We start from the raw sequence: 27055 nt of genomic DNA on the forward strand, positions 1-27055 counted from the left end.
TAGATAGAGGTACAGAAACAGAAACACATTGCCAGGTTGAACTCATGGGTAACATCAGTCCAGACAGTGGTCTTGTTTAACTCTACAGTTTTGTTGGTTCTTGGTTTTGAGTGGTATCGAGGTGTTTTACCTCTGCTACAGGTTGTTCGTGGATGAGGATGGTGTGAGGACTTTCTTTGGGGTTTGACATCATTGCTGTGCTCTCTATCCTCATGATACCATGACGACCCTGAGATGGAGACATGAAGACAGACATCAGGTTTTTTTAGAGTGTTTTATGGGTGAATGAAATGTTTGTGGGTATTTGTGTTTGCTCCCATTCATACAGGATGCGTTCAGGCACAGTGCTGAATGTAGGTCACCTGCGTTTTGGCAGCATTTCATCTAACATGAAAATGGACTTGAAGCTGAAGCTGAAAACAGTAATCTGTGTGTGTGTCGTGTGTTACCGGAGCTTGCAGAAGTACAGCAGGGTTCAGTTTGATCTCCAGTTGGATGAGGGTGTCTCTCCCCACGTCCAGGTCACCAAGGCGACACACCAACCGCTCACACAAATCATCACTACGGCTACAGAACTACACACACACACACACACACAAACACACAGAAAATCATCAAAGTGTAATAGAGGTGATTGAGTAATAATTGTTGACTCCAACTTAAACTTCTCAGTTTCTCCGCCACAAGTTATTAGCCACAATAGCGGCTAGCATGGCTAAAAACTTCAACAGACTTCATCAGACTTTGGTCACCAACAGGACTGACAAACTTTTCGTGCAACGTGATTAGGTAGTAACATTTCATCCCATATTCACCCTGTAGCCCAATGGACGCACTGACCACCTCTTTTCTTGCGCTACTGTTTAGCAGAAGTAAGTTTAAAACCTCTGTCTTTAATTAAATCACTGATTTCATCAATGTCGTCCATTATCAAAATACAAAAGGATGAAAAGTAGCACAAGTATAGATACAAAACAAATTGATGTCAGACGGATAAAGATACCGATCAGAATGAGATTATATAAATAAATAAGATGGCTGGAGTATAGCATCTAGTTACCATGGAAATGGCTGAAACCTTTCGCTAAAGCATAAATCGAAAACGTCACATGGCTCCTCCCATAAATCAGACTTGACTTTACCCCGACAGAATTTAAAGCTCTGTGATTGGATGTTTCCTGCAGCAATGCTTTCGAGGACTTAAGTGGACACAGTCTTCTACCAGTGGCTTTTTAACCAATGATGCAGCTGTAAGCATCGCATAATGTAGTTCTGAGAAAATGAATGTGTAGGGCTATATTTAGTGTGTGCGTGTGTGTGTACCATTCTGCGAGTGGAGGTGGACGAGAAGAAGAAGACGATCTGTTTGATGAAGGAGGCTTCAGGGACGTCGCAGTCCTCGACAACTGACATAGTTGTGTCACTGATCGAACACACACCCTGAGACGTCTGCAGAGAGAGAATTAATACATTATTATTTACCTCTAACATCCACTACTGATGGGTTTAATTTACCCTGACTGTGACTGCTACTGCTAACATCACTACTACTATTACCACAACTACTATTGTACCTCTACTGATACTTCTAATACTACTTCAACCACCACTGCTACCATTACCCAACCAGCAACCACCATGGCCAAAATGAATCAGAAAGTGAAGCCCAGCGCTCGGTAATCGAACGTTAACACTTTTTGTGACACTGACTGAAATGTGTCCACGGCACCAAGTGTCAGGAAGCTCTGAGATGTCTAGATCAGATTATTAGTCTTGTATAATTATTCTTTGATGAGATAGATATTCAAATAATTATTTTCCAACATAAAACTATTTTTATTTTGACGATTGTTTTGTTAAATGAATTTTTTTTTAAAAAGCTGTCCATATTTCTTAAAGAGATGTACTGAAAAAATCATAAATGGTGAAGCCTGACATCTGCAGGTGAAAGTGGGAACTGAAACAAATATAAGGAATGCACATCCTCCGAATCAACTTTTTCCAATCGGTGCTGACATCAAAGGAAAAACTTTCGAAATCAGGATTTGTCACACATGACGTATTGCTGCTCCCGTGTTTTATTCCCACACCAAACAAATAAGCCATTTCTTTGGTGTGGGAATAAAACACGGGAGCAGCAATACATCGTGTGTGACAAATCCTGATTTCGAAAGTGGGAACTGAACCATTGGTTTAATTACTTTTATTGCTGCAGTTCTTCTAATGGCCACTAGATGCTGCTCCAAAACATTCTGACTGTTTTCGAATAAATGACAAAATCTCTAAATTTCTCTCTAGAGTGATTTTGTTCACAACAACTTCAGGTCTCAGTGGATGACATCACTTCCTCTACTTTGAGTCTGAGTGAGGAATCACCATTAAATTACATTATATGACAGCTTATTAAAAGTTATTCAGCGACATGTTTTCCATAATGTCATGTGTATCATCATCACACTCAGCCATGGTTTTTGTTGGTTACTAATCCCACACTAGGCTCCAGCCCTTTTACCCAAGAATGGTTTCTCTGTTTCTGGCAGAGGTTCAGATACATAGGCCCAGATAACCTGCAACACAGATTCATGTCGGTTTATATGTGTATGTAATATAACTATCATCATGTTGACCTTATTTCCAAGTAACTGACAAAGATGACAACAAGTGGTAAACTCAAACACCAGCTATTGAAATGTCATCTTCAGACACCTGTGACAAACCACATAGATGCTACACATAGTTTTATACTGACAGAGCTACTTCTACCTCTGTTACCATTTCCAGTGTTACTGCTGTTCTGTTAGTAGTACTGGACTGGACGTACCTGCCAGTCGACCACCTGCAGCAATCTGTGTCGGTAAGGTGCGAGCATCTTCGGTAGCATGATGTCAACCACAGTATCTAGAGACCTGCTGGGACCTGAGTTTAACACCTGCAGACACACAAACAAAAGAAGAGATCAGATTAAAAAAGACTGCTTACCTCCTGGATTCACTCACCTTATGGCACACTATCTTTGCAAAGGACCAAGAGTTTAGGGAGACTAAAGAAACACTTTCAGTTGGCCTCAGGAGTTTTGACAAAGCATTACACAACTCAGGAAGTGGAAGCAGAGCCTTTACAGGCTGTTTAAAGCAGCAAAGGAGAGCTGCTGACCTTTACTGGGTGTAGAGTGTGGAGGTGAAAAAAATTGGTTCTGTCTAAGCAAACCTAAAGGAACACGTGATCCAGACTGACATTTACCTTGTATGTGTAGTTGAATCTTTCAGGGTAGCAGTCAACTGGAGTCGTGTCTTCATCTCCAAAAACAAAGGAAGTGGGAGTCACAAAACTGTAAGACAGACAGACAGATGTCAGTGGTGACTGGTGATTATTTACCTGAAATGGGGCTACAGATACTGAGGGCTTTCACACTAACAATGTTGTTGTCTAGCTTGGTGCACTACCAGGCTTTTCACACTGGACTTTGCCCACACTGGCACAATCCTGACATAAAAGACTCGACTCCAACTATAGGAGACTGTTAAATTTACTGAATCAGAAAAGTAAAACCAAGAACGCTTTGCTACTTAATTTGTCTCTTTTCTCATCAAGCAGAAAAGTCCGCCAGAAAACAAAACAAACCTTGGACATGTACATTCATTCCTGTTGTTCATGATAAAAGAAATTCTCCTAACTTGGTTGTAATATGTTGCTGTACTGTTTAATGCTTCTATGATAGTAATAGTAATGACAGTGTACAATAGTGCTTAAAAAACGAATCAACAGCCTACAGGTTACCTATCTTGTTATTGACCACTTCTTTCTTGTCTCTTTGTCTCCATCTGTTGGACTGGACAAGTGGAGCTGGGAGCAGCTAATAATGTGATAATGTATAGGTGTGTCCTACTAGGCTACTGTACAACAATGTAAAAAGAAAGAAGTTGATAAAGTCGGAGCCAAAATTACTGCAACTGACCAGCTGCCACTGACAGACCTACAGTCAGCGAGAAGCCACTCAACAGTTTTATCTGCAGCATCCCCACATGTCCAACATCTTTTAAAGTCTTCTTAAAATATATATGTTTATAAAAAAAAGTGTACATGTATGGGCCATTGCAATGCTTTCTCAGTGTTCTGTCAGAGCTGAAATTTCATCTGCTATATTCAATAATCATCTCACCAGAGTGGTCATTCTGGGGAAGGAGAGGTCAGGTTCTTTATATAACAGATCAGATGCTGCCAGTTGCTATTAAATTTGTCGAGCCCCTTACGGAAAATTTAATCTTTTCCAACTCCAAGAAAGCCATGAAATAGGAGATGGGGGCAGCGATTTCTTCCGCAAGCATATTCTCCAGCAGACTATTAAAGAGGTAAATCAAACTATGTTTGCATGTTTTTTGGACACTTCTCTGCCACTTTCAGGTACATCAAATATAGCAATCTGTGGGGCAGGTTCTCTTACTTGTTCTAATATTACTGGAATAATTCTGACTCCAACATGACCAAAACATATGAGTGAGATTGCAATGACACTGGGAGCATCTGTCAGAGTATCAGCCATATTTGGTTATATCTCAGCAAGTTGAGCGCTGACTCACCCGTGGATGTTGACGTTGACTCCATATTTCAGAGGAAGGAGGAGACTGGCAGAGTTGTCATGGAGATACTCCTCCCTCTCATAGTTATCACTGAAAACAGATTAAAAACATTTAATACAAGATCGAACATTTTGATAAGTTTGTTTTACTGTGAATGCTTCTGTACGTTTACTTAAGTTAAAATTGTTCATTTCTTTCCTTCTAGAGGTGAGAGGAAGGGGTGTATCCTCACCTGCTGGTGTTGACATGAATCATGATGTCACCAGGTGTGCTGTTTTGGTTGACGTCCAGTAGGAAGCTGATATTCAACTACAACAAAAAGGAAATGTGTGAGTGTGTGATTTAAATGATTTTAATGACTGACAGCTGCAGGACGATCACTTTCCCTCCTTCTTCGTCTTCTTTCAGAGTCTAAATTCGTTTCAAATGTTTTTATTGTGAAGCAGCTTTCAAATGTACAAGGTACAAACTGTGTTCACATGCTTCTTTTCCAAATGAAAAAATAGAGGTAGGAAAACAGTACAACTGTACCGTACCATCATTCTCGATAACAACAACAAAGAAAACATGAGAAAAATAAGAATAAAATATAAAATAAAATAAAATAAAATAATAATCAAACAATTTCAAAAAATGAGCACACACACAAAATAATCCCTCCCAGGGCTGCTAGGGTCCTGTGTCTCCTGCTAGGTGGGAAACCAAAGGATGCCAGATCTTATTAAAATCTTCCAATTTATTATTGATTGCAAATCGGATTCTTTCAAGGTGAAGCGTGTCCATTAGGTTTGTGATCCACATTTTCAATTTTGGGGTTTCTTTATCCTTCCAAAATAGTAGAACTAATTTTTTTGCAATAATAAGTCCATATGCTACGAATTGTCGTTGAGGAGGCCTTAGCTTCTTTATGTCCTTGGATGATCCAAAAATTATCGAAATTGGATCTGGGTTTATCTTGACTGCAAGTATTTTGGACATCCAGGTGAATATGTCAGTCCAGAATCCCTGTAATTTTGTACAGAGGGCATAACTGTGCAGCAGATTCCCTTCTTCCAAACTGCATTTGTCGCACAGTGGCGAGACTTCTGTGAAGATTCTGTGAAGCTTTTCCTTGGAATAGTGTAATCTATGTATTATCTTAAATTGGATGAGACAGTGATGTGCATTTATAGAACAGGTGTGGATGTATGCTGGGCTCTCTTCCCAAATGTTCTTTCAGAGTCTAAATTATGCTCATTTTAAACTACAGCTGTCAACATATTGAAGGAAATTCCTTCTTGAAAGTGCTGCTCTGTCTGTTTCTGAGGGGAACTAAGACATTTAAGCAGTACATTTCACAATAATTACTCAGAAAAACAACTGAGATATCGGAAATAAAGCAAATATCTGCTGATGAGACAAAAGCTGGAGAACAAAAAGTGCAGACACACTGGCTCAGTTATTCAAGTCCTCCTCAGGATGAATTACATCTGACATCTGATCTAGCACAATCATCAGGTCCAAATATTTCGGATATTTCGGTTTGCCATCAATTACCTAAAGAACTAACAACATTCCTGTCAGCATCAGCTGCTGTTAGCAATTAGCTCAAAGCATCGCTGTGCCTCACAGAGTGGCTAACATGGCTGGTGACTCTGATATAAAACAATTTCAAAAACAGTGTGTGATTGACCGAGGCTTACCTGGGCGTGGGCTGAGAGGACGAGGCTGGTGATGCTGCAGTCAACACCTGCCTTTGTACTGTTGACTTCCTGTGTGACATCACAGCTGACCACATTGTCCTGCTGCACGCACACAGACACACAGGCAGTTTGTTTAATGAGTTATTTGTGTTAAAGTTATAACACTTCACATTTATATGAAATCAAACCTTGTTATTGATACTATTTATGGTTGTATTTTTTATAGCAATAGCCATTCAGTTTATTTACTTTACATAATTAACCTTCTATATAGTAGTTTTTATCTTAACTGTGTCCTGTTGTTGTGGTAAAAACTACCTGCAGCATGAAATCAGTTTGACATGTCTCTTGGCATGATGGGAAAAGGCAAATTAGCGGTTGGCTTCTTTATTAAAACAATGTGAGTTTGTTTGGCTGCACTGTAACAGATACATCAGCTGCTCTTCCGTTGTATTTTTGACAAAGTAGCTGCCTAAGGATCGTTTGCAGCGTGTTCATAAACTCACGTTCTGCAGTACTTTAATGTAGTGGACGTTGTTGGGGAAACGTAACGTCAGTCGTGGCAGGAAGGCGTCGTCTCCAGAGTTCAGAAGCGAGGTTTTCAACATGATGGTCTGTCCAGAGCCGAGAGGAAAGTACTGCTGCTGACTGATGACAAACAACAACAAAATAAAAATCAACAACAACATTGATGTTCAACTCAAAACCAACATGAAAATACAGCTGCTCACTAATGACAATAACAAACACCAGGGCTGGGCGATAAAATTGATTTGAACATTAACCTCTGCAGAAAACTTTCCCCAATCACATCAAAGAAATAAAGGCTAGCATTGCTAACAGCACTGCCAGTAGTATTTCAACAACCATATTGATTTAAAGGAACAGGGTAACATTTTTAAATCTGCTTATTTGTTTACTTGATGAGAGTTAGATGGGAAGATCAATGCCGCTCTCATATCTGTACATTAAATATGAAGCTGCAGTCAGGAGACGGTTATCTTAGCTTAGCACAAAGACTGAAAACAGGGGGAAACAGCTAGCCTAGCTCTGTCCATTGTTTAGAAATACACTTACCAGCACCTTTAAAGCTCACTAATTAACACATTGCATCATGTTTGTTTAATCTGTACATGAACAGAAATGTAAAATCAGCATTTTGTGGTTTCCTGTAGGTTTTTTTTTCAAGGCTAACTGTTCCCCCTGCATCTAGTGTTTATGGAGAGAGAGACAAAATATATTCAAGTGTGAGTTTTACACATTTCCGAGGTTGTTCATTTACAACAGGTGAGAGTCATCATTTTTCATTGACTGATCCTAATTTGGATGAAACCACTTTTTTAGCCCTACAGCAGTTTAGCAGAACATTAATTCACCACAAAATGTGATGGAGGGAGGATTTCCAAATGTTTGATTTCTGTCTCCTCCTGTTAAAAAATGTTGTTAAGTTTCTTTGGCCAAAAGCTTTTTACAAATGTATGTAACAAATGCTACGTTTGGATGCTTTTAGTACCATAAACCAAGTAAAATGGCCAACTCACGGGGGGTGGGTGTGGATGAACGGACCCTTGAACCACAGATATCTAACTTCAGGCCCAGTTCGGAGCCTCCTTAGCCTCACATGGAGTCTCTGTTAATGTGATGGGCTCATTAAGAAAAACAAATCCAGGCTGATGGTATGACTGACTGAAGCTGTTGTGTGTGTTACATAAGAGCTGAGATACGCTGGAAACATGACTCAGAACTTCTATGAGTGTGATACTCTAAGATGATTACACACACTGCTGAGTAATACTGTTATTAGCACTACCTGTCATTGTATTCATTCACCTGTCCATCGGATGAATGGACATATTAAAGCAGCGGTCAACTGGTCCAGCCACGAGGCTTCCTTAGTCATTAGTTCAAGGTCCACACAGTTCAATATATTCAGCGTCATACTTGCATTTGCCCATGTCCTGGAGCCTAGGCTAGCTATGTCCTGACACCAGCTCCATACTCAGACATGAGACTGATATTTATGTCTTCATGTAATTCTCACCAAGAAGAGCGAATGAGCATTCATTCATTCATTCATTTTCTGTAACTGCTTATCCTGTTATGGGTCGGGGGGGAGCTGGAGCCTATGCCAGCTGACATTGGGCAAGGGGCATGGTACACTCTGGACAGGTCAGGTGTGTGTGTGTGTGTGTGTTCTTACTGTGGTAGCACTAGTTGAGCCGACAGCTGCATGTTGGCTGAACAGTTCACCAGCGAACAGGAACGAGCGAACCAAGTCTGACAGAGAGAAAGAGGCAGAGTTTATCGATGACGTCCATAATGAACGGCGCAATCGGAATTTCCCTTATTGATAACATTACAAACTTCTCCCATGACCTCTGACCCCAGCCCTACAGACGATGAGTAACATCCTGGTGAATAACTCCTGCTGTAAATTCCTACGTTAACTTGTCCTGCTTTGTTATCATGAGTCAGTGGGACGTGCTGTGGACACAGGATGATCTGACTGATGTTGGTTAATGTGCTGCAGCTGTAAACACATCTGGGTTAGCAGGAAGTCATTTTCAATGTGGTGGAGCTGACATCAGTTTAGCTGTTTCCTGCCCTTTAACACAGATCGGCTTGGTGATGGACAGACAGATCTGACAGTGAAATTGCTCCAAAAAGAAACTAATGGGTTAGTTATTATAATTCTGAACTCTGATAAGAGGACCACAGTGCAGTGCTTTATAGTAGTGGTGGTAGTAGTACAAGTGTAGGCTGATATCAATTTCTGGTTAATCCTCAGTACACAGCATTCCTATAAAAACTTAATACTTAATAAATAATAACGAAAGAGTTCATACAAGATGTTAAAACTCTGGGCAATTACAAAGAGTTAGGTTTTCAAACATGTACCCTATGACATCACAAGTTTAAGACTTTCTTCTCTGGTTTCTGGCTTTAAGAGAGAGTAACTCATGTTCACAAACATTGAACTTTCTAAAGCCATCGGAATAACATGTTAGAGTTATTAATTTAGGTGGCGTTCCTCTTTAATAAGTACTTATTTTTCTGTTTTTTCTCTTCTACTTAATCTTAGAGATTGTCTGTAATAGAGTCTTAAAGAGATATTGTATGAAGAGTCATTAATCTGTTACGATTTGGTAGTTGGAACTTTAGCTGGTGTTAGCATTAGATGGTACCCTGTTGGTGTTACTATTAGCTGGTGTTAGTACTGGTTTGTACCTGGTTGGTTTAGCTGTAACTAGCTTGTGTTAGCACTGGTTGATACCTGGTTGGTGTTAGCACTAGCTGTAAATAACTGGTGTTAGCACTGGTTCACACCTGGTTGGTTTAGCTTTAACTAGCTGGTGTTAGCACTGGTTGATGACTGGTTGGTGTTAGCACTAGCAGTAAATAGCTTGTGTTAGCACTGGTTGATACCTGGTTGGTTTAGCCCTAACTAGCTGATGTTAATATTAGTTGATACCTGGATGGTTGAACTGTAACTATGGGAACAGCCCATTGGTCTGACATCCCATTGTTCCGACCATATTAAACCCATTGTTCCGAAGTCCGTTCCGAAATCATCATGTTGCCCTGTGGTTAAGGTCTGGTTAGGTTTAGGCACAAAAAACACTTGGTTAGGGTCAGGAAAAGATCATGGTGTGGGTTAAAATGAAAAAGAAAGTGACAAACACATAAGCTGTGAGCCTGCTTCGCCTCAAGCCTTTCCCAGCTGACCCAGAGCCAGTCGCGGCGCACCATCAAGGCAGAAATACGCCCGCCGGGAGCCATTCAGTACCGCGGACAGTCGGACTAATGGGATGTTGGACCAATGGGCTGTCGGACCAATGACATGGACCCATAACTATCTGGTGTTAGCACTGGTTGGTACCTTGTTTGTTTAGCTGTAACTAGCTGGTGTTAGCACTACTTGGTGACCTGTTGGTGTTAGCTGGTAACTAGCTAGTGTTAGCACTGATACCTAGTTGGTTTAGCTTTAACTAGCTGGTGTTAGCACTAGTTGGTGCCCTGGTGTTAGTTTTTTGCTGGTAACTAGCTGGTGTTAGCACTGATACCTGGATGGTTTAGCTGTAACTATCTTGTGTTAGCACTGGATGGTACCTGGATGGTTTAGCTGTAACTATCTTGTGTTAGCACTGGATGGTACCTGGTTGGTTTAGCTGTAACTATCTTGTTAGCACTGGATGGTACCTGGTTGGTTTAGCTGTAACTATCTTGTGTTAGCACTGGTTGGTACCTGATTTGAGATGGTGTTCTGGTGTCCTGCGCTCTGCTGCAGAATGGGTTTTAATGGAGGGAAGTTTTTGGTTCTGTGGGTGCTTGTTTCTCTGTGACTGTAGGAAACTTCAAACCGGACCGGAGTAAAAATGTCCCTCACGTCCTTCTGTAGGAGAAAGAAACAGGAACAGAGGAGGAACAAGCACTGTTGGCATCATTGGGGTAATCCAAACACTTATTAATATGTTGTTACTTCAATATTAAACTTATTCACTGTATGTTTTTTGCGTGTGTGTATGTTACCCTTTGGTAGGCCACGTGTGTTGTACAAGTGAGCTGGCCATGTCGTGCTCTCACATGCCCTTTTGTGCTATTGGATGACCCGTTACCATGGAAATAGAAACGATGAGGGAAGGATGGTTTATGGAGGAGGTCAGAGGTCAAATTATATTGAAGATCTGAAAAGGAGAGGAACAAGGTAATATCAGTAGGTAGGTCGTACACTCTTATGAACAATATAACTGTTCTGCCATTTGCTAAACCCCTCCCCCAAACAGCGACTGGCTTAAGCAACCGTAAATAGGCACAGAAAGCGTTTCTCTACATGTTGAAGCTGTGACTTAGGACAAGGTCCACGGTCCACCCGGCACCCTAACTTGGGCCAGATTTGGCCTCGGGTTTGAGCTGAGTATCAGTGACCAAGAGATGTGTATACTGGACAGTTGTGTTTACAGTACCTATAGCTCCTCTGAAGTGTCTGGACTTCACACTGAAGCAGACAGTAACTTTAAGGCAGACAGTTGGAGTCTTGTGTTCGTGGCACAGCGCCACCCGCTGGTCAATCTGCTCGGGCAGAGTCAGAAACGCCTTCACCTGAATCACGGGTCGGGTCCTACAGCACACAGGACACATTCACAGACATTATTACAGCATGTTAACTGGACTGAAACACAGTCCAAATTCAAATCAGGGTTTTATTATTTACAATCATTAATCTGCTTCTAGAAAATCTTTTTAAAGATTCTTAAAACACAGATTTCCATTCACAATATTTTCAGCAGATGTTGGGAAACTTTAGGGTTTTCTTATTGTGGAATTTCCCGTTCCCCCTGCAGTATAATTTCCTTCCAAATCAGCTAAAATAAGGAAGCCTCCTTCCTGTATCTTTGTATGAAAGGAGACAGGGCTTCCTGTTGGAACAGAAAGCTTCAGGGTGGTTTTACCTGAGAACCACAGCCGAGTCCGAGAGGAAAGCACCGACCGCCACATCTGCAGAGAGACAGAAAGAGACACAGTTTTAAAGAGGGTTTAAATGTACAATATGGTAGATGTTGTGACTTAGGAAGCGGTAATTCAGGTTACCATGGTAGCCGTTAGCATCAATGTCAATGCCAGAGCTCAGCGACTGGCCGAACATCCTGAGGTCACGACCCAGTGTGGATCCGGTAATCCTCTAATAAACACACACACATACACACCATGTTGGACATCAAAGAACAGAATAAGTACTGAAACTTCATTTTGGGACTCAAGAAAGTCAGTCCTGATTAAATTTAATATGAATATTCCTCATGATGAAAATCAAGTCAGGGGATGGTCTGTTTATTTCATATATTCATTGTATTTACTAATTCACCCCTCTCTTAACACAGGCTCCAATACAAAACCACAGAGGACTGATCATTATCATGAGAGTTATACAATACATTTTCTAATTCCCCAACCGAAGATCTCATTTAGCTAAGTGTTCCCATGAAACTGTTGGAATTAAACTTCTAAAGTAAGACAAATGTTGCAATAAACTGCAGTAATATATAAAGTGTATTTGATTTTTTGAAAAGTGCTTGATTAATAAGTGCATTTTTATTATTATTGTTGTTAAATGTACCTGAGATGGAGTTGGTGAGATGCCCTCCTTCCTGCCGTTGTAAATGTAGACGGCTCCTTTTAGCTCGTCTTCCTGTGGGGCACCAACCGCCACATCTACACACACACACACACACACACACACAAACAGAAGTTTACATTACTGTATTAGTGAGGATGTTTGTGGTCTCCATTCGCTAACCCATTAACCTGCCCTCAACCTTTCACCTACAGATTGATTTCCTTCCTAACAGGCAGCTTTTAGATTACGTTGCTTCTTTTACTGACATTTCAGAAACTTAAAACTTGCTGCAGGTTGTTATCCAATAAGTGGGTAATTGATCCTCTGAGTGGTCAGGTCCAAACTTTCTGAGGAGTGTGTGTGTTGGGGAGGCCCTGCTGGGAAATGTTTAGCAGGATGAAAGTAAATAAACATGAGAAAACACCAGCATGGTCCTTTAATATTTAACCTGAGGCCTTTAGAGATGTGCAGGTCTGAAAGGCATACTGGTGTTTTTTCTTCAAAGAGAGAGCTACTGGAACACACACACACACACACACACACACATGCACGCACACGCTGCCTTTTATCTAGCTGTGGCAGATTAGAAGGAAGGTTCAGTTAAAGAGCAGCAACAGTTTGTCATTACAGTTTTAATGGACTTAATGACACACTCCACCCCTCACACACACACACACACACACACAGATGGTGAGGGGTCTGCATGTGTGAGGGCGTTGTGTTAAAGTCAGTGATGTTAGTTATCAGGAAGTAGCAGTTACTGTTGGTGGGGGTGGGTTGTACCCCCTTGGTAAGAAACCTAAATTCACAAACAAATACAGCATGTGTTTTTGGGTGTTCAGTGCAGTAGCAGTCATCGCAGTATTGCAGTAGTATTAGGAGTATTGTGTGGTAATTCGTGAGGCAGAAAGCCAAAGAGCAGCTCTTAAACTTCCATCTTTACCACTGCTGAGATACAGTGGCAGCAGTAGTGTAAGTATTATCAGAAGCAGTATTAGCAGTAGCACAGTAGCTGTATGCAGAAGGTTGCTGTTGTAAGTAAGCAGTATTTATTTATGATAGCAGAAGAAGTATTGCAGTACGAATAACAATGGCAACTGTTATTGTGTTGTCAATGGTATTAGCAGCAATAGTATTGGTAGTGCAGTGTGTACTTGAAGTGATCTCTCCAGAATAAAAGCTGACAGGTGTGGTCATTACCAGAGTAACCGTCGTCATCCAGGTCTCCCAGGTCAGCGATGGTCTCTCCAAATCGAGCAGCGTAGGCATTACTTCCAGTCAGCTGAAACTCCGCCTCCAACAGGTTAGCCTGAGACAGAGTCAGTTTGTGAGGAAACAGACGACACAAACTTTGACTAAATAGTCTTTCTCACATGAGTATGAAATTAGTGTGTAGTATGGAAAAGAAGAACCTGGGGCCAGTTGCACAAAACACCTTGAGTTAAGATTTTCCTTAAAGTCCTGGTTAAGGTTTCCTCATAATAAAATCAGTTGCACAAAGCACACTTAAGTCTTCTCCCTAAGGTTTCCTTAAGTATTTATGGTTCAAGAAAAACTTAAGGCACCTCTGACTCTATCTTGACTGCAATGTGACCGAGATTATGGTGATAAATAAAAACACTAATATCTTTCAACGCAGTAAATAACTTAATGTTTGTCCTTAACAAAGGAAAACATTTAAGGGATTCAGTGCAACTGTGTAAGTCCCTCAGCTAAGCCTCAAGTGTCATACTTAAGGACAAAACGTATGGTTGCTGATCCTAATGTCTGCCATGTTGACTCCACAGAGAGATCCCACATTAATATGCACTATTTTGTGTTAAAGTAGTGTGTGGACTCACCTCCCCCTGGTTGATGTACACATGGACTCTTCCCTCCTCCCTGGTGATGCCCGTTGCCATGGGAGCGCCGACCAACAGATCCGACAAGCCATCAGCGTTCAGATCCACCACACACACGCTGGAGCCAAAGTAAGATCCCAGCTGCACAACAAAGACATGCGAGCAAAGTGCTAAGCATTCCATTGTTCTGAATGGAGGATGCTAATGCTAAATGGCTTCTCACCTCTTTTCCGGACACTTCAGTGACGACCCGCAGCATGTTGCTGTCTACTGCGAAGATGAAGACCTGCACAGCACAAGGACACACACTAACTTCAACCATCACAAGTATTTCACACAACACACAACAACAACAACAACAAGCACATAGTAACTCACTTAACACCATCAAGAGGAAGTGAGAGTAAGACCAACTGTCTTAACACTACACACACAAACAACCACTCAGACTTTTAGTGCAGTTACTAAACAGACAGACAGGTAGACAGACAGACAGGTGGCTCTTACCTTGCCCCTCTGGTTGTATTGCGGAGCTCCACCCACGACCTCCACAGAGGAGGGACCCAGGAAGTGACCAGCTCCAACAGCGTAACCTGAACAGCAGCAAGACACAGTCTCAGAGACTTTTGCAGTTGTGGAGAGTAATTGAATACATGAAAGACTGCACTTCTACTAAACCACTGATTCGCTAACTTTTTGATTGGTGTGACCTTTTACAAAAACAATGTGTCGTTGGGAGAAGTAGTTTCAGATGTCTGAGTTCCACAAAAGAGACATTTCCTCTCTTAACCGCTAACATATTTTCCTTTACATAGTTGTTGAGGTCAAACTATGCATTGCTTCACAAAAAAGCAAAGGGCAGAGGAATGTCTTAAAAATGACATGACTTTCACTTTTGACACAGTACGCTGATAACACTTGTATACTTTTATTTAAAGGCCTAGCGTGTAGGATTTAGTGGCATCTGGCATTGAGGGTTGAAGATTGCAATAAACTGAAACGTCTCCCGTGTACCAAGCTTGTGGAAGAAGTACGGTGGCCAATGCAGAAACGTGCATTGCTTTATCTAGAGTCTAGAGTTGGTTTGACCATTTTGGGCTACTGCAGAACAACATGACGAACGATTCTGTATGTAGATATAAAAGGCTCTTTCCAAAGCCCAGTTCAGACCAAAGATTTGCGACGAGACGGTCAACAGTCAATCGACTTGTAGTGAAGTCTGCTGGTCAAGTCAAAATGACCACAGACGGTGTGTGGCGTATTTAGTTTGATGCTCATTTTCTGTTTTTCGATGTTTCATCGCTACTACAAATACAATTGTAGCCAGTATCTCACTATCACTATCCTCATTCATGTTTTAAGAAGCTACAAATTATATTCAGCCACAAAATAAACCTCAAAAGCTGCAAATCAGAACAGAAGTACAGAGAGTTGTTGCATAGAGATGATACACCATCTCATCTAGTTGCATTGGTGTGAACCAGCAGGTTTATAGAACGTTGCAGAACGGCGCATTGCAAGTAGTTGCCTGTTTCAACTTGTCTTGTCGTGAATCTTTGGTCTAAACTGGGCTTAAGATAACGAGCTGATTATAAACTACTGAAAACATATTATATTCCATTTCTGCGAATATATCCAACTGAATCCTACACACAGTTTGTTTTTGTTCTGTTTTGTTTTACAAACCAGGTATAATGTGTTAATTGCAGGTGTTAGTAGGTGATTTTTGTTCTATATTTTTCTTAAGAAAGATTTTATTGGGTACATCACACTGAAAATGACAAAATAAGGTTTCAAAAATTACAACCACCACTGAATAACACCAATGTGGCCAAAAAGGTTTTTGGTTAGGGTTATGGTTTGACATCTTGTGGTTATGAGTGAAGAAACTGAATGCAAGTCTATGTAAAAAAAAAAAGTGTGTGTGTGTGTGTGAGAGAGAGAAAAATCGCACAACCACAGTTTTCAAATGTGTTCAAGCTGTACTTCCGTCTTAAATGTCTGCCGTTACTTTCTGTCAAATTGTGCTGATAAGTTAAATCCTGCACACACACACACAACACAGACTCAAAACAATATTTTGCACTGTATGTTGGTGTTATTTGAGCCTCATTTCATCAGTCTTGGTGTATTTCTTCTGATATGTTGTAAACACTGAAAATGTGTTCACAGCTTTATCTGAAGAACATCACACCTTTCTTCTCAGCTTCCTGTTTTCAGCACAAACGCTGAGAGATGATGGGGTCATGGTGACATATGTTGAAACGCACTTACATGACCTCTTCATTTCTGTCTGTCTGCAGTGAAGTAGTTTCATAAATGTCATGCAATCCAGGATTCTTGAGTCAGGATTAAAATAAAATTGACTCTTGGTCATTTACACACTAGGTTTCTGCAGGGTTCAGCATAAGGACCCAGATAAGTTGCAAAAAAATGAATGATGAGCTACTGTAGTTATCAGTAGTGTTGCTACAGGTGTAAAGGAGCGGTCTTAAAAAAGGATTGAACCAGGCCCTGCACATACAAGTGTCTCCTGACAGCCCACAATCAGATGCACGAACATTTTATAACTAATATTACTGTCTACGGCAAGCAGAATTTTGTAACTTAAATGTAAGATTTTTTAAATTCAGGACCTGAGAATACATGTGAACGTGTTCAGGACAAAAAGTCAAGAGGGATGAAGAGTCAATGTGAGACAGCACAACTGCAGCTGAATCTTGAATGATTCCCCACAAAGTCAGAACTGAAACTGAGATAAGAAACAAATACACGATAAGATGAACTGTGCCTTTTCACTTCACAAGAACTCCACGTCATCCAATTAAAAACCTCTTTAAGCTGCAGTTGCATTGATCCCTGATGTTTTTCAACAGGGACGGCAATGTTCATATTCATGTAGAGCTGAGCCACAATCAACCATGTCGGTTTAGGCCACACTGTACACAGCACGTGTGGTTTTTCACAGGTCAACCACATCTTCATTTATAGCTGTTTCTTCCTGTACTACTTCTCCCTGCAATACCGAAAACTGATCCGCTGACCAAATGGTGCAGAAAGTGTGTCTTGTGCCTATTTTTATTGAACAGCACTGCAGATAAAGCACTATTTAATCCTGATGACAAATGCATCGCCTGTCTTAAAAATGATTCACAATAAAAGCCTCCCAGTGGTTTGCTGGTGAATGCTTTTCATGTGAAGCAGCAGAAAATGTTTTGTTTGCAGATACTTGAGATCGTGTTCAGACCGACATCAGCGCCCTGTGAAAAATTTGTCTTCTCACTCTTTCAGTTAAGCTCCTTTTAACATTAGCATGATGGCTGCAGCATTTGAGCAAATAAACAAAAGTCCAAATTTGTTGATCTATGCTTGCGTACAGTTGGACTTAATATAATATCGACAGCAGAATTCCTGAGCTATCCTTCACCTAATTAATTGACGAGTGAATTTATTCAGGGATTGCGCTCTGGATGGTCATTAAATCGAAATATGTTTTGAAATCTATCAGTGATGCAGCATGTGAGAAGACAGAAAATATTCGTCTTTCTTTATTGTCAGTAAACTTTTCAAGTCAGTGCTGTTTCATGTGCAAGGTGCCAAATATTGTGAAAGCATGATGAAGTGAAGGGGAGGAATCTGATTGTCTAATCTGACAAGGCTCTATCCAGCTGAAACCCATCACAATCAGTCTACACAGGATGTTTAGTGAAAGCAGCTCATCATCAGCGTAGCAGCAGCAGCCTGAGTCTTTCATGAATACACAGGAAGCATTCAGCCACAGTACTGCTGTGGGCTCAGTGGCATTTAAAGAAACCAGTGTATCTGATTACTCAGAATCACGTGAAATGGACTTTTAAAAACTGTGAAAACTTCATCCTGTGTAGACAGAGTGTCAACAGTTAATCTGTGTATCTGCCGCTGTAACATACTTAACATCAAAAATCAAAAATAATATGTGAAACGAGTTCGTCACACTACAGGAAAATGTGTTATTAACCAGTCAAAATTAAGTAGATAAAAGGAGGTTTTACAATTGTGAGAAAAAATGAGCAGTACTCTCTGCTTTGAGAAATTGGGGGCATGTCCACTAAAGAAGCCAAAACGACAATCATGCCGCTGCAAGCGACAGACTCTCGTTAGCAGATAACTTAGTAGCACAGAGTACACACACGTGCAGCGACAGACTTTTGTTAGGTTCGGTTTTGTTCGGTTTAATCAAACTCAAGTGCGGTTCGTTTGGGCAGGTGTGAACACAGCACCTCCTCTTGTACTGCCTTAATATGCACATTCAGCACATCCAATGCATCAAAACATTGTTTTCTAGTTGGAGCCGCGCCTCGTTTTCAAACTGTATGGTTTGACTAAAATGAACAATGACAGCAATATAGTCCACGATGAGCAGCGCTAAAATCAACCTGCGTAGTTGTCCCTCCATTGTGACATTAGAAAGTGTCACATTTATCTTGCAAGTGTACTCTTCTTCAACGTTTGCTTTACATCCTGGATTTTTCCCACATGGAAATTCTGACCAATCATCAATCAGGCATTTGCACTGTGCAAGGCATTGAGTGTAACAGTTACCCAGGTAGCTTCCAAAGCTGACGGCTCCAGTGTCGTCATCCAGGTACACAGACATCCCTCTGCTAGACGTGTTGAAGACCAGAACTGAACCAGTCCAATAGGACGTCCCTGGAGCCCCCATGATGATCAGATCCTGAGAGAGAGACAGGCAGATAAAGTTTCTATGATATAATGTGACCTACATCTCTATTTAAGATCTACTATATCTCTTACACATGAAACCTCTCATAAAATCATCACATCTGCTACATTTGTTGCTTTTAATAGAAATTTTCACACTCAACACAGGAAGTTAAAAGTCTTTGTTCTCTTTTTTAAAATGGTGACAATGAATTCCTGCAGTTCAACAGCACGAGGAGGAACAAGAACCAACGTGTACATGTACTGAAGTTATACATAAGACATCAGCCATGGATCATATTCAGTCTGCTGGAAACATTGAAGACAAACAGGATTTTAAAAGGAGCTTACTGACCTCTGTCAGGAAGTTGGAAATACCGGCCTGACATGACCCATAATCCTCACCGAATTTCCTCTGGTGGTCTGTAAGAGACAGACGGAGACAAACAGAAAAGTTGAGAGGTGAAGGTGAACAAATAAATAGGAAGATAAAACCCAAATGTTTTTTTTTTTTTTTGCTAGGGTTGAACAGCTGCTGCGTTCACACACAAAAATGAAAGGCCGAGACATGATCCCAAATTCAAACATGCGAGAAAGTCCTCACTTTTCAAAAATGTCTTTCAAGGGTCTCTGTTTATGTAGTCACAAGACATTTTGATAGTGACACATTATTTGGGGGGATAGTCATATTTTTATAACACCAATGTACTGTAACGTGCTTGTGTGTACCTCTGTAGCAGGGAATGATGGGTTGGGCATTTGTCAGGTCGCTGCTGTAGCGATAACACACTCCATTAGGCAGCTTGTGGTTCTGACCGTCCTTCTTTGAGTAGAAGACGTTCTTCCAGCGGTGAGCACATGCCTAAACACACACACAAACACACAGCATGCAAACAACATGTGACATGGACTCATTAGTGACAATAACACAATCACAAGTTAGCACCCGAGTGTCGTTATTCTCATGACCCATGTCACTGTGACAGAGGCTCTGTTTGTGTGCGTGTGTCGAACATGATCAGCCCTGTTGTGTATTCATTTGTAACCCTAATTTTTTACTCACTGTGTAACGGAGACGTTCACAATGAGGAGGCAGCTGCTGTAAACAACTTAGCTTGATCACATACTTCAAAGCCTTTTTCAGAAACTGAGATCTGGCTGGTAGAAGTGATGCTGTGTTTGAGGTTTTCGAACAGAGCTCTGTTGCGTAAATGTTCCATAACGGCTTTATTCACACATGATAAGACCAGTGTGAACGGAGCTACAGATTTGCTGCGTCACTGTTGGAGAACAGTGCTGAGTTGTAAAGTATAAATATAAAGGAAGAAGTGCTCTCACTTCTTTGACACACTTCCTCACTGATGAACTTATAAACTTACTCTGCAGTTGAATAATAAGCGCTCTCTCTTTTAGAAAGCTGACCTGAAATTAAAATTCGCTTATGCTGTAACTCTCTTGTGTCAGGAAATATAAACTATACTGATGCTGTTGCTCAGTAGTTCCCAACTGAACTAATCATGGGGTCTAGATTTCTTCATTAGTTCAAGGTCCACACAGTTTAATATGTTCAGGGTCACACTTGTGTTTGGCCATGTCGTTGAGCCAGTCTGCTGTCTCTGTCAAGTATCTGTCTGTTTGTCACTCACTCTGCAGCAGGAAACTGCTCTTCAAAATTAAGTGTTTTTTACAAACCGGACATGTCTGCAAGTCAATTGCGGTCCATACAGAATGGACCAACGACCTACTTTTGGACCGTGACCCACCAGTTGAGAACCACTGCTGTAGGTAATGTGTATAAGCTTCCATTTTTCGGAGAAGAAAAACATGTTTTTGGACACGTAGTCTGAAACACAAAACAGCGTCTAGGCCTCAACTGTGCTTAGTGTTTGACTGACATTTTAGGGCTGGTGTTGCTGGGAGTCGTGCTTTCGATGTTAATGGTGCGCTACTAAAATGCGGCCTCACAGCAAGAGGGTTCCTGGTTCAAATCCCGGGTGGGGGAGCCCTGTGGAGTTTGCATGCTCTCCTTGTGTCAGTATTAAAGTTGTCTCCAGGTACTCCAGCTTCCTCCCACAGTCCAAAGACACGCAGGTTAACTGGTGACTCTAAATTGTCCGTAGGTGTGAATGTGAGTGTGAATGGTCGTCTGTCTGTCTGTCTGTCTGTCAGGTGACCTGTCAAGGGTGTACTCTATCTTGCCTAATGTCAGCTGGGATAGGCTCCAACCCCTATGACCCCTAACAGGAAAAGCGGTTACAGAAAATGAATGAATGACTTGAGCACATCATGACCCTGTGAACAAAGTGTTGTTTTGCCCTTTTCAACAGCCCATATAGTGCTGGTTATGCATCATCAGCGATTTAAGATCGATTAAAGACAGGTACGCATGATATATAGTCCACAAAAAAGCATAATGAAACCCTGAGTCGAGGCAAACTACTTCACCAAGTTACAAAAGTTAAAAAGCCTTTATAAATTCTATCAAAAACACTTTATAAATCCCTCAAAGGGCTATTTGAGGCAAGCAAGTTTGCAAACAGAAGTCAAATAGACAATCTACAATGGTAAATAGACTTCTTCTTCGTCTTCTGACTGGTCAAATTGTTCTTTCACACTTTCACACGTTACATTCGCCTCTTCAAACTCACACACCCCTTCATACACTGTTGTCCAAAGCTGCCATATAAGGTGCCACTTGCTACTCAGTTTAAAAATTCACACATTCAGCCATCTGAAGCAGGTTTTTAGTATCTCACACAAAGATACTTTCACATGCAGACTGGAGGATGACTAGTGGACTACCTGCTCTACCTCCTGAACCACAGCCGCTTGTGTGTGTGGTTGATATTCGTTGGTCTTAAGCCATGAAAGGCTTTTTAACTTTTGTACGTTGACGTTTTGGGGGCTTCAATCCCTTTTTTGCTTGGACACAAACTACCAACATCATTGTCAGTTGGAGCCTTAAACTGATCTACTGAAAACACAGCTCAAAACAAACACCAATGATTTCTATAGTAACAGATACATTTCAGGAGAGGTGTGTGTGTGTGTGAGGGAGAGAGGGAGAAAGTGTGTGTTTTACCAGGATGTGTCCTCCGTTGTCTCCAGGTTGTCTGGCCAGACTGACTCCCAGCCACTGGTGATCACTCTCTGCATCACACGTCTTCCCACAGGTCACCACGTCTGCACACAAACACACACACACCTTAACTCAACAGTTTCACATCTGCAGCCTTCACAGGTAATTCAATGGTGTTTGACTGTTAAAGGCCACAGCTGAGCAGCTGATAGCATCAACATGGCAGGCAGCTGAGTCAAATGTCTGTGTGTATGGTGAGGAAGCAAAGTATGATCCAGGAAGTCTAGTCTATGTAACATATTTATGAGTTTGTATTGTATGATAGGTAATGCTTTAGCTGACGCTCTTCTATCTCACGAGGAACTAGTTAACACACCAGCATGCAAGGGGAGGCAGTGGCCGGGCTGAGCCGAGATGTTGCAGCGGTAAACAGCTCCTGGAGATCGGACTGATGGACTGGAGGTCGAGTTCGCGACTGGAGCTCCAACCACCAACCTAAAGAGAAAGAGAGACATAGAGAGAGACAGTTAGACAGGATCTGTCTTTGTGTCTGCTCAGTGTCTGAATGGCATCTGTGTGTGAAGCATCAAAGAGCGTCTCTCATTGACAAGAGCAGGCTAATTAGCATGCACACACAAACACACGCAGACACAGTCCTACTGTGAAGACAGCAGCTAATAGAGTATCATTAAGATAATTAAACTAATCTGAATTTACTGTTCTCTGGCAGATCAACAGAGGATCAATAGAGGATTACCAAAAAGTCAGTAAAAAATCAGAATAAGTTTTAGGTTGATACCAGCTGTGGGCTCCGTGGTGATGCAGCAGGACTGAATATCCAAACATGGATGAGTGGGGGCCATTGAACTCCAGACTGTGTTCTTGATCCAGATTGTACCCTGCTGCAGGATGGACCAGGACCAGGACAAGGATCAGGCTGCAGCACAAACACATGCTGCCCGCTGAGGGACACATGATGGAGGACAGACTGCAGGGACACCAGAGAGACACCAATCAATAATTGATACACCGATTATCAGAAGAAAGATGTTCTTTTTTCTGTCTCCATCTTTAAAAACTCATGTGGTCGATGTCTCTATTCTTCAAACTCACAGAACTCTATTTAAAATTCTAGTAGAGATCTTGTGCCCAGTTCAGACCAAAGACGGGCTGGAGCACCTGTCGCAGCAAGCGAATACGCCATCTGTGGTTATTTTGACTTTGACAACAAGCTGATTGGCTGTTGAAACAGGTGACCTGCTTTAGCCACCGGTGATTTAACCAGCTGAGTTGCAAGTGACACCATCAGCCAGCTTGAGTCGAGCTCAGACGGCCAGTTCACACTGCTGCAAGTTTTCTGTGCAACGTTCTAAAACGGTTTCATCTCGTCATGAGTCTTTAGTCTGAACTGGGCTTTAAAGTTTCATGTCGGACTCTTAGTGTTGACATCATATAGCTTTAGCTACAGCAGCAGATGGTTAGCTTAGCTTAGCATAAACAGGGTGTCAGCAGGTATCAGACACATCATGCTTTTTAAGACCTTTTCAAGATAATATTTTAGCAAATTTAAGAGGGATTTCTGGACAAATCATCATTTTCCTGTTGAAACATTGCAGGTAGACTACTCCTGAGCAGAGGAGGTTTTATGGTAGTAATATGGTTATTAGAGTGAGTTCGGTTAGCCTACATTTTGCCAACAGGTAAGTGCAAACACAAAGTAAAAAGACAGTACTAGGTTCAGTGATTGGTTTAAACCAGTGGTTCCCAACTGGTCCAGCAACGGGGTCCAGATTTCTCTTTAGTCATTAGTTCAAGGTCCACACAGTTTAATACATTCAGCCTCATACTAGCCTAGCTAGGGAGACTTAAGTCTACTGTTGCACCACATTCTCACTCTGATCTCGTCACGTGTGGTCATAGACTTTCTACGTCCAGATACGACATGAAAGGTACCCTGGATGTGTTGGTTGTTGACGTTCTGGGACGCCGTGTCAAGTTCTGCCTGTTACATGCATTTTCTTCTTTCAAGATACACTTCTGTTTTCACAGGAAATTTACCATTTACATACAGTCTCTTTCAAAATAAAAGCACTACACTGGTAAAACTGTGAATTTACGTTTTTTTTTTTCCTTCAACAACAAAAGCATGTGGTTGGGTTTAGGAAAAAAGAACAGGGTTTGGCTTTATAATCTCAAGGGACATGAATTGTCGTGATTGTTGGACCAAGCTACCCGTTTTTGACGCCACAACTGACTGCCCAGGTGCCTGTTTTGGATGACTTCGGAGTGGGACTTGATTGACTGTAGCCATTGCTTGTTATGTTTTAAGAGGAAAAGGCACCAGGCCATGAACGCATGACGCACATTTTAGTCGACGAAATGTTAAAACATTATTTAAATCGGTATATATAGGCACATTTTTACAGTTGAAGAATGTAAGAATCACTTTAGACCTACATCAATGAATGAAAATTAAAATGTTAAAAGAAAAGGGTTATTCATTTCCATATAATTTTCCTGTCAAAGCCTCAGGGAGCCCCTGGAGGGCGGCTAAAAGGCTGAATGCAGCTCTGGAGCCACAGGTTGCCTAGCCCTGAGTTAGGCTAATGCTCGTTCATTCATTCATTTATTCATTCATTTAATGTAACCGGGCCCTGTTGGAGCCTATTCCAGCTGACATTAGGCGAGAGGCAGGGTACACCTTGGAAAGGTCACCAGACTATCACAGGGCTGACACATAGAGACAGACAACCATTCACACATTAACCTGCATGTCTTTGGACTGTGGGAGGAAGCCGGAGTACCTGCAGGAAACCCACGCTGACACAGGGAGAACATGCATACTCGGCACAGAAGGGCTCCCCCACCCCAACCAGGAACTCTCTTGCTGTGAGGCAACAATGCTAACCACTGTACCACTGTGTCGCCCTGCAGCTAATGCTCAGCTACATATTTATGTACAGACAGTAAGTCAGCTAAAAGTTTTCTAATCTCTGTGAGCAACAGTAGGCTACAGCTTAAAATATGTTTAACTGATCTAGACATTTAGACACATTAGTCTAATTCTTAACTTGCAACTAATCCATCTAACTAATACTATAGATTAAATCAAATGTATGAATATCTCACTCTTTGACATGAAATCAGACCAAATCAGTGGGCAGAACAAACTTTGCCGAGGTCCCTCAAACTTCTTGGTTCAGTCCTGTCAGCTGTACTCTTCTTAACATTATTTCTAGTTCATAAAAATTTGATAAGGCATATCAGGACTTGAAAATTAAGCATTTTTACATTGTGGTACTGTTTGTGAAGTGAAGGATTTGGGGGCATTTGTCAGCTCTGGACAAAAGCAGGACTTCAAACTAACTACTCTTACTATCATCACTTTATTTTCGGATTAATTGCGATTAATAAATGTTAATAAATGTCTTTAAAATGTCTTTTTAAAAACACTAAATATCTACAAACTTATTTTTCAGTCTGACCGACAGCTTATGAATGAAACATTTAGTTTAATAAGCTGCAAACAATCGTTTGATGACTGAAAACTTTTCTTCATTGACTCTGCCAGTCATTCATTTTATCTCCATCCATCAGTTTATTAACCGAATAACGGTCAGTCTAACTGTGTCACTGTACCGTTATCCCGGGTCAGCCAGCAGATATCCCGGGTCAGACTGCGGGTCCAGTCGGCACCGGCCAGATGTTGAATCAAAGTCCCAAAAATCTCCGTTAAATCCGTCTTCTCCCGGCGTGACTCACTGGAGGAAACCTCCTGTTGCTCCTCGATCCGTTAACCGTCTCGTGCGTGAAACCACCGGCTGTCCGCGCGCTCAAGGACGCAGCGCACGAGGCTCTGGGACCGTGTGACACACTGAAGAAGAAGAGCTGAGTGAAAGAGGCTGAAGAGAAAACCCAGAAAGTTTCATCTGAGTTTCAGAAGAAGTCAATGAAACTGAGAAGTGAGCGCGTGGAGGCCCTCCCTCCCTCCCTCTATCTGAGCGCGCGCGCGCGCGCGTGTGTGTTAGTGTGTGTGTAACGGTGTTTCCTCTCCACCCCCGCAGTGTCCGTCTAAACTGAGCGCGCGAGGATGTGCACGCGGCTCTGTGTGTGTGTTTTGAGTATGTGTTTGGGGTGTTTCCTCTTCAGTTATCACTACAGTGTGAATGGAGTCAGTGGGGCTGTAATCTGATTTAAGAGGCTGAAACACACAAACATCCACATACTGTACACAGCGGAAAAACAAACAAGTAAACATAAACAATCGGTCGGACTCTGCTGGTCAGAGCTTGTACAGATGTTACAGATGTGACAGTGGACCACAGAGGTGAAAATACCCACTCAAACTTAAGTAGGACTACAATTTTGAGGTACTTTACTTATGAATTTCCATTTTTGCAATGTTAGACTTCTATTACACAACATTTCAGAGGAAAATATTACACCACATTTATTTAGCTAATAACTTTAGTTACATTATTCAGTAGTATAATTATGCAATCTTTGTTTTTATCCTTTTCTGTTTATGCGCGATTGTGGTTATTTAATAGGGGAGGTATCTTCATTAGATACTTCATTTGGCTTCTAAATAAACTAAACTAAAAAAAACTGCATTATGTGTATTATTAGGTTAACATAAGACTTTATTAATACCTGGAGAATTCACAAGCTTCCCAGCAGCATATAAAATCAGCCCTACCTTTACCAGCTACAACATTAAAGTGATTTGTGTAAAAATAAATTCTTGAATCACTTTGCCAATAAACATTTAATGAGTGATCGTTGGTTGTCAATTGTTATTTAATATTCATAAATAAAAACAAACATTTATGTCGTGATAAGAGTGATAACACATCTTATAGAGGCTGTTGTGCACAGTTATAAATACAGGTGTGCCTTGAGATTGTTTGCTCTTTGGTGTGCCTATTAATATAGAAATTCAATAGAAAAAATATCAGAGTATTTCTAAACTGTGGTTTTGCTACTTCTACCAAAACGATATTAGTAAAAATATATAAAATGCATAAATACATAACTCTTTTTTAAAACAGGGGTGTGAA

General features: G+C 41.2%; 1 protein-coding gene across 1 annotated transcript in view; it reads right to left on the minus strand.

Moving 5' to 3' along the window:
* The window catches only part of itga4 (integrin alpha 4), a 30049-nt gene extending 4080 nt beyond the window's left edge, over nt 1–25969 (minus strand). Inside the window, exons 1-27 of the mRNA XM_050048247.1 lie at nt 25635–25969; nt 22795–22983; nt 22372–22490; nt 21999–22099; nt 19646–19778; nt 19272–19339; nt 18797–18929; nt 14723–14808; nt 14439–14501; nt 14216–14356; nt 13575–13683; nt 12375–12469; nt 11849–11939; nt 11710–11755; nt 11224–11378; nt 10790–10944; nt 10506–10652; nt 8460–8536; nt 6766–6907; nt 6260–6361; nt 4810–4886; nt 4578–4667; nt 3241–3328; nt 2822–2929; nt 1324–1449; nt 450–575; nt 131–229 (exon numbers count right to left, since the gene is read on the minus strand). Coding sequence (XP_049904204.1) covers nt 131–229; nt 450–575; nt 1324–1449; nt 2822–2929; nt 3241–3328; nt 4578–4667; nt 4810–4886; nt 6260–6361; nt 6766–6907; nt 8460–8536; nt 10506–10652; nt 10790–10944; nt 11224–11378; nt 11710–11755; nt 11849–11939; nt 12375–12469; nt 13575–13683; nt 14216–14356; nt 14439–14501; nt 14723–14808; nt 18797–18929; nt 19272–19339; nt 19646–19778; nt 21999–22099; nt 22372–22490; nt 22795–22970 — 2853 coding nt within the window. The 5' untranslated portion in view covers nt 22971–22983; nt 25635–25969. The remainder of the gene's footprint in view (nt 1–130; nt 230–449; nt 576–1323; nt 1450–2821; nt 2930–3240; nt 3329–4577; nt 4668–4809; nt 4887–6259; nt 6362–6765; nt 6908–8459; nt 8537–10505; nt 10653–10789; nt 10945–11223; nt 11379–11709; nt 11756–11848; nt 11940–12374; nt 12470–13574; nt 13684–14215; nt 14357–14438; nt 14502–14722; nt 14809–18796; nt 18930–19271; nt 19340–19645; nt 19779–21998; nt 22100–22371; nt 22491–22794; nt 22984–25634) is intronic.
* Nucleotides 25970–27055: the final 1086 nt, after the last annotated feature.

The sequence above is a fragment of the Epinephelus moara genome, chromosome 7, assembly GCF_006386435.1.
Source record: "Epinephelus moara isolate mb chromosome 7, YSFRI_EMoa_1.0, whole genome shotgun sequence".
In the NCBI taxonomy this organism is placed as follows: domain Eukaryota; kingdom Metazoa; phylum Chordata; class Actinopteri; order Perciformes; family Serranidae; genus Epinephelus; species Epinephelus moara.